General features: G+C 39.2%; 1 protein-coding gene across 5 annotated transcripts; it reads right to left on the bottom strand.

Annotated features, from left to right (window-relative positions):
• Window positions 1-2,536: 2,536 nt before the first annotated feature.
• Window positions 2,537-7,160, bottom strand: LOC126620634 (protein ALTERED PHOSPHATE STARVATION RESPONSE 1-like). 5 transcript variants are annotated; one of them, XM_050288847.1, is made up of 7 exons: window positions 6,770-7,157; window positions 6,564-6,662; window positions 5,547-6,453; window positions 5,045-5,229; window positions 4,709-4,932; window positions 3,842-4,172; window positions 2,537-3,399 (listed from the first exon to the last, which is right to left on the bottom strand). In XM_050288847.1, exons 3-7 carry the CDS (start codon window positions 6,322-6,324, stop codon window positions 2,953-2,955), a joined length of 1,965 nt encoding a protein of 654 aa, XP_050144804.1. In that variant the 5' UTR covers window positions 6,325-6,453; window positions 6,564-6,662; window positions 6,770-7,157; the 3' UTR covers window positions 2,537-2,952. The 5 variants fall into 5 exon arrangements, with proteins under 5 accessions (XP_050144804.1, XP_050144803.1, XP_050144805.1 ...); XM_050288846.1 differs by having other exon boundaries at window positions 6,787-7,157; XM_050288848.1 differs by having other exon boundaries at window positions 5,547-6,304; window positions 6,787-7,156.
• Between the last annotated feature and the right edge of the window lie 584 nt (window positions 7,161-7,744).

Here is a 7,744-nt window from a genome sequence, read left to right as displayed (position 1 = left end):
ATATTTGTTCTTACTTACCGGTAAAAACACATTCATTAGTAAAGCTTAAAATTCATACATGTTCTTACCGGTAAGAACACGTTTATTATTAGAGCTAAAAATTTACAAGCGTTCTTACCAGTATTAACATTTGTAAAATTTCAGTTCAATTAGTGAATGTGTTCTTACCTGTAAGAACCCTTCATATATAATTACCTACTATGTTGTAGTAATTTCCAAAATTATAATTTAGAGTAAATTGTAGCAATGGTCCCTCAACTTTAATCAAATTTGAACAATGGTCCCTCAACTAAAAATTCATTACCATTGGTCCCTCAACTTATCAAAATGTGTAGCTATAGTCATTTTCATCAATTTTGTCAAAATTTTGTCAAAATAAGTTATGTTGGAATAACCATTTATATAATTAGGGTTCCTCAACTCATCAAAGTGTGTAATTATGGTCCTCTTCGTCAACTACGTCAAAAAATTTGTCAAAACGAGTTATGTTGGAAGGACCATTGCTACAATTGGGTTAAAGTTAAGGGACCATTTCTCCAGTTGAATTAAAGTTGAGGAACTAATGGTAATGGATTTTTAGTTAAGGGACCATAGCTGCACGTTTTGATGAGTTGATGGACCAATGGTAATGGATTTTTAGTTGATGGACCATTGCTCCAACTGAGTTAAAGTTAAGAGACCATAACTACAATTTACTCTATAATTTAAGGCTCTAATACTACTGTTTCCTAGATCCTTTTTTTTTCTTTTACATGCATTTTGCCAACACTTTGCCTACTATTTTGGAATAATTTAGAAGCAAGGCTAGGTCAAGGTTAATAGTGATGCTTGCGTGCCACGATGTGAGAGTTAGCGTGTCAAAGTGTTATAAAAATGCATGGCATGATATGCTAACTCTTGCATTGTGGCACGCCAAAACATCGATGTTGGCCCCGACATGACAAGTGTCGTGAATTGTCGGCAAAATGCATGTCATGACACGCCATGCATTCTGTTAACAATTCGTGAGGCTTGTTTGGCGTGCCATGATGGGGGGTTAGTGTGTCAAGACAAGTCATGGCTACACTAACACTCGCATCGTGGCATGCCATCATTTTGCCAATACTTTGCATACTATTTCGAAATAATTTAGATGTCAGCGATGCATGTCTCAACATCCTAATCCCATAACATTCTCATCACATGCCAAGCGCGCAAAACCTCAGCAAAACGCATGCCATGAAGTGTCATCGCATGCCAATAAAAATGTTTTGACGTGCCATGATGCAAGGGTTAGCATGTCAAAATGTTAGAAAAATGCATGGCATGACACGCTAACCCTCACATCATGGCACTCCAAAACATCGATGTTGACCCCGACATGACAAGCGTCACGAATTGTCGGTAGAATGCATGTCATGACACGTCATGCATTCTGTCGACAATTCATGATGCTTGATGGGAGGGTTTACGTCATGCATTCTGTCGACAATTCATGATGTATTTAGTTGACAACTCGCAAGGCTTGTTATGACATGCATTTTTCTAACACCTTGCCCTTTGAAATAATTTAAAAAGGAAAAATGATTTAGGAAAGAGTAGACTTTGGGGCCTAAAATTATTTTTTTTCAGAAATTAGTACAAAACATGACACTATCATATATGAACGTGTTCTCACCGGTAAGAACACGTTCATTAGTAGAGCTGAAAAATTTACACGTGTTCAACCAGTAAAAACACGTTCATTAGTAGAGCTGAAAATTTACAAGCGTTCTTACCGGTAATAATCTTTATAAATATGCAGCTCAATCAGTGGACGTGTAATTACCTGTAAAAACCCTTCATATATAATTGCTACTATGTCGTAATAATTTCCAAAAAAATAATTTAAGGCTTCGAGGTCTGCTCTTTCCTAGATCCTTTTTGTTACATGCATTTTGCCAACACTTTGCCTACTATTTTGGAATAATTTAGAAAAGAGACTAGTGTCGGGGCTAATAACGATGTTTTGGTGTGGCACGATGGAAGGGTTATGTGTCAAAGTGTTAGAAAAATGCATGACATCACACGCTAACCCTCGCATCGTGGCATGCCAAAACATCATTGTTGGTCCCGACATGACAAGCGTCTCGAATTGTTGGCAAAATATGTCATGACACACCATGCATTTAATCATCAATTTGCAACGCTTGTTATGGCGCGCCACGATGCAATGGTTAGTGTGTCAAGACAAGTCATGGCTACGCTAACACATCATGGCATGCCAACATTTTGCCAGCACTTAACCTACTATTTCAGAATAATTTAGATGTCAGCAATGCATGTCACGGCATCCTAATCTCATAACATCCCATCACATGCCAAGCATGCAAAACGTCGGTAAAATGCATGCCATATGCCAACAGTGATGTTTTGGCATGCCATGATGCGAGGTTAGCGTGTCAAAGTGTTAGAAAAATGCATCGCATGACACGCTAACCCTCGCATCGTGGCATGCCAAAACATCGTTGTTGACCCCCAACATGACAAGAGTCGCAAGTTACCGGTACAACGCATGTCATGCACAACACCTAAAGCACAGTTACTATATTCTGTAATGCACAACACAATCATCCTGAAAGGTTTTTTTCTCCCTAATTTTTCAGCAACATCTAAAGCACAATTGCGTCGCTAGATTCAGTGGATAACACATTTTCTGAGGACTATCTCATTCGTAATCTTAAGAGTTTCTCTGACCAGCTGCCCCCGTTTTGCCCGTTTAACAGTTTTATACTGAACAGCATCCCAGTTGTTGTGACACCAACATCATTCACTGTTCTTGGCGGCAAATTGACACCGGCAAAGGCATTTACGTCCCTTTCTCTTTCTGCACTGCTGCAGTTTCCTCTAAACATGCTGCATAGCTGATTTCCTAGTTTCAGAAGTGGAATTTCAACTACGCCGATAACCTGCTAGCCCCCCAGTATAAATCTATCAAGTTGGGCGCAGTGCAGTTTCAGAATTGGAATCAAAACCATCAGCTGTTATAATGTGCCCACAAACAGCCTCAACGGCTTCGACATAGCGACTTGTAGACGTCATTAACGCTTGGAATACATTAGGAAGGCTCGTTTTCAGGTTTTCCAATGTCATGGCCTTACCAACCTGGACCGAGTTGAGATATTTAGCCTTCTCGCTGTCCACTTGCTTCTTTAAGGCTTCAGTTTTGGCGCGCTTAAGCAACAATGGATGCTTAGGGCCTAAACTAGAACACCCATCTTCCGCAGTTCTCTTTTCCTCCATCTCAGCTAATGTACATAACTCCTTTTGCAGCCTTTTGTCAAGTTTTTCGTATTTTTTCTGCAGATTGTGCTCCTCTTCTTGCTGCATGAAAATCAAGCGGATGGCTGATAGAAGGCTCTTAATGGCTTCTGCTGCCTCCTGCAAGCAAAAATAAAAAGCATAAAAAATCATAGCTCCCCACATAAAACAGCACAGGTTGTAACTTATAGTTTCAGAATTATAAGTACAACGCCAAGCACAAACTAGGTTACGAAATAAAATGGTTCGTAAAAGTAATCAATTATTCTTAAATTTCAAGATACTTATGAGGATTTGCACTTAATCTAAAGCACAATTGATTCATCCAATTTCCACATCTCAGTACATCTTGATTGCCTAATACCTCAACGTCTAGTACTCAATTTAATACCTTCTCAATTCTCATAAGATGCAGCAAGAAATGTAAGCACATTTGTTTTTCTGTCAAAATTCAACCACATGTTTTACCACTGCACAGCAAGCGTCCAACTCGTATTTTGTTATACAAGTGTGAAAGACTGAAAATCTTGTCAGGAAAATCAGTGATAGCCAACAGAAGTACCTTATCCTGTAATCTTTCAAAGGCAAGATTCCATTGTTCACACATCCAACAAATAGAAGATGAGTACAGACTCTTTCGATCATCATCAACAAGACTGTCAGTAAGTTGGATCCACCTGGAGAGGGTTCTAACATACTCTTGTTGAGATTTTATGACTTTGCAGAAGTGGTTGTACCAGCAAGAGACCTCGGTTTCTAGTTGAATTGTTGCTTGGCGGTGGTAGTTGCTACTCAAGTCTAGCTTTTGGATATCTGTAAGAGTATTCAACTGCTGGGAGATATAATGCTGAACTCGGTGACATTCATACATCGTTCTCCACAAGTGCAAAAGCCTGCAAGAGGGCCATGCAAAAAGACATCTCAGGATACAAATAAGTGGGGAAGTGTTTCACCATATTCCATTAAAATGTGTAGAAGGGCAGTTGAGAATCCATGTTCAAGGTAACGCGATTTTAATCCTGAAGACAAATGAAGTACAATTAAATCAAGGTTTTCTTCAATTAAAAGGGTGCTTAGGGATAAAACAACTTCTTGTTCCATGTACTCGCTACTAGGTTGGTATCGACCAGAAAGACTACTAAACACCCTGCTGTATGCAAAAGAAAGTGTGAAGGAAGGAGTACTAATGAAATTTATAGAACCAAGAGGAGGATACAATATCATCACTGTCTGATAACTATGGTGAATGAGATGAATGAGAACAGAAAAAAATCATAATTTCCATCATCATGAAGGACAATTTTCCCCAAGTGATCAAGAGTACTTTATACATTCTACGGTCCTCCATAATCTAAAGCTAATAGAATAGCATCCATGTTATTTTTCTAGACCAAGGAAAAAACAATGGTTTTCATAATCTCAACAATACCCGGAAGTTAGCTTGACCAACTGAGGATACAGCTCATTATCTATGAGCTTCACTATAGAAGAACAAGTAGAGCTGATTGAGTGCTGAAGACATAAGATTTCAGACTCCAAACTCTCAACGCTCAGCCGAATTTTCTCAGTCCTGGTCCAGTCATTGTTTTCATCCTCTAGTTTTTGTAGTAATTTGGTTTTCCCGTCATGCTCAAATTTGATAAACTCTTCCTCCTGCACAATAAAAATGATTAAATTCGGAGGGGGACAAGGCCTAGCTTGTGATATTTAAATACACATTCTGAATATCTTCACTGGATACACTACCGTCAATTACTATTCTTACCTTAACTTCTTTGTAAAGTTTCTTTTCGTGACCATATAATTTTTTCAGTGTGATGCAATGAGCTCCTGGCCTGCATGGTTCACTTGAACCACTAGACTCAACCACATCTTTAGGAAATTGAAGTGACCTAGAAGACCAGCTCCATGGGAATGCACTAAAGACCTTTGTGGAATTGGAACTCTTCCCTGCAAATCGTACCGCAAAGAAAATATGTGGAGGAGCTTAATAAGCGAAACAGCCAGTAAACACAAGTGCACAGGCATAGAGACTGCGTTAAGCTGCACGATAACAAAGTGTTGTAGAAAACTAATACGTTTGAAATTTTGACTTCAATGTGATGTATTTTCAAGTTAGAAGTGTGTATTTAGTTTTACGAAGTTCTCTACCATGCTACTGGTACTTTTCTCCAACTTTGTTATAAAGTTTGTGTCTGTAAAAAAAATTGTCAAGAAATAAAAGAAGACAACATTTAAGAAACCAAATCCATAAATCAACATCTTACATTTGCTTTCGTTAGTACTGAGTGGCACAAAAGTGTCCCCTCCTTGGATGTCCATAAGAACAGCAATTTCCTTTAAACCATCTGATGATTTCAGAAAATAATCATCTAACACAGTAGCTATACCATCCAAGGTCTTCTTGCTTCTCCTTAGTACCATGGGCACATCTGCAGTGTCCATAGTATGCCGCTTCTTCACTGATACATCCTCCACGATGGGTTCTGCAAGCTGCAGATTATTAGGTGGCGAATTCACAGCATTAGCAACCGTTTGCTCTTCCTGTTCGTCTTCCTCAAATTCCATTTTGGCCTCTTCCCATTTTTCCTCAAGTGGTTCCACCATTTCATCATGTTTATGATGCTCCGGTGAAGAAGGGCCAAAGGGGTCCCAAGACTCCCACGACGAGCTAGGGCCTGGAGGAGGTGGTGGAGTGCTGCTATCATCCTTAGTAAGCTCAATGCATACTTCTTCCGTGTAACTATCATACAACTTTCTCAAATCAGGGCTCAAAGGGGGTGGTGGAGGCGGGGAAGGAGGCAAAGGGAGAGGCGGTGAGGCTTGAAATTCCAAGCCGTATGGAGCAGTACTATCAAGCTCCAACGTCGCCGACTCCGTAAATTGTCTCAGTGCTGCTCCAGTGTTTCTCAATGATCTTACATAATCCAACTGAGCCTCTGCAAATTCACCTCTAAACCCTACCAAATGTTTCATTAGCTTCTTTCTCTCCTTGCAAACCCTCACCCTCTCTTCCTTATCAATCCTAGATGCAACACAACCCATCTTTCCAAATTACCAAATTCTACCAAAAATAACACAATTTCTTCTGCCTAGTTACTGAAATTACACTAGCAAAACTTCCACATCCAATTTTCATAACATCCATTACATGCATTCCTTTTTTTCTGATCACTGAAAATAAATATAAATAAATAAAAACTAACAAATTCAAAATCTTTCGAAAACCAGAAGGCTTCAGAGGTTGTAGAAGTAACAGAAAAAGAGAAAGGTAAAGTGGGTACCTTTTTTCTCAGTGAATTTTCAAGCATACACAGAGAAAGTTGGCATCTTTCACCAATGAATCTGCTATCCTTGCACTGCATGCATCCACACTTCCAGTGCTTCAAAGTCCCCAAAGAAAACAAAAACATCAGTAAAAAAAAGTGACCCACTTCCCAAAATCTCCATATCTCCACAACCAAACAGAACTGGAATGAAAAAATAATACAAATTAATGGGTTTTACAGCAGCTTTTCAGGAGAGGTGATTTTCCTGCCAAGCAGTTCCAGAGGTGTTTTTGAAATGTTGCATTTTTTATTTGGTTACATAAAAATTTTGAACTTTCATAAAATGAATAAAATAATTTATCAAAAAAATGGAAAGCAAGACGACAAGATAAAGAATGGGCCCGACATGGAAACTGTTAAGAGAGAGAAAGGGGTAGAGAGAGAAAGAGGAGCAGGGATTTGCCATGCCCAGAATAAACGACAGGAGTAAAAACGACAATCACTGATATTACTAGTAGCAAGGTTTTGGGCTTTCCAAACGTTGTCACAGAAGCTAGAACCTTTTCAACAAATGAATGTTGCCTTTTCCATGCTTTTCAAATGGAGACCATCTCTCCAAGCACGCAGAGAGGAGAGAGAAAGCAAGGAGAGAGAGATGAGCTCGAGACCCAAGAGAGAAAGAGAAGCATCCAAGGGCAAGAGAGAGAGAGAGAGAGAGAGAGAGGAGGCGCATTTTAGCACAGGAACATTATTATAATACTTGCCCAAGAAGCAACTCACGATCATGAATTACAGCCATGATTCCTTTTTGGGGAGGCCACTCCACCATTTGCAACAGTACTGTACAAGAGGACTGGAGAGTGTTACAGTAGTCGCCCTCGGCGCATTTTAGCAATGAGAGGGGTCCATGCTCCATAGGTTTTTTAGCATGATTTCACAAAGAAAAGTGTTCGGGCTGGTATCTTTTGCGTGTTATGATATGAGTATATTATAAAGTTTGTATGTCGCAAGTATTGTATTAACCAAAAAACTAGGAATTAACGTATTGATCCCAACGTCCCACATCATATATTAATGTATTTTCTCCGTGTTAGGTTTACGTGACTCGTCATATATTAAGCTTAATGGCTAACATGCTCATACGTCACTAATACACTTAAATGATGTCTCATAAGAAAAAACATTAATGTATAAGT

This window comes from Malus sylvestris, chromosome 5 (genome assembly GCF_916048215.2).
Source record: "Malus sylvestris chromosome 5, drMalSylv7.2, whole genome shotgun sequence".
NCBI lineage: Eukaryota > Viridiplantae > Streptophyta > Magnoliopsida > Rosales > Rosaceae > Malus > Malus sylvestris.
The sequence above is the reverse complement of the archived record's forward strand: the minus strand, read 5'-3'. Positions and strand labels throughout refer to the sequence as shown.

Coding starts and splice junctions, on each gene's coding strand:
- LOC126620634 (XM_050288845.1), bottom strand. CDS start 6,324: ATGGGTTGTGTTGCATCTAGGATTGATAAGGAAGAGAGGGTGAGGGTT. Junction 5,230..5,546: donor CAGTACTAACGAAAGCAAAT/GTAAGATGTTGA, acceptor TACGATTTGCAG/GGAAGAGTTCCAATTCCACA. Junction 4,933..5,044: donor AACTTTACAAAGAAGTTAAG/GTAAGAATAGTA, acceptor TTTATTGTGCAG/GAGGAAGAGTTTATCAAATT.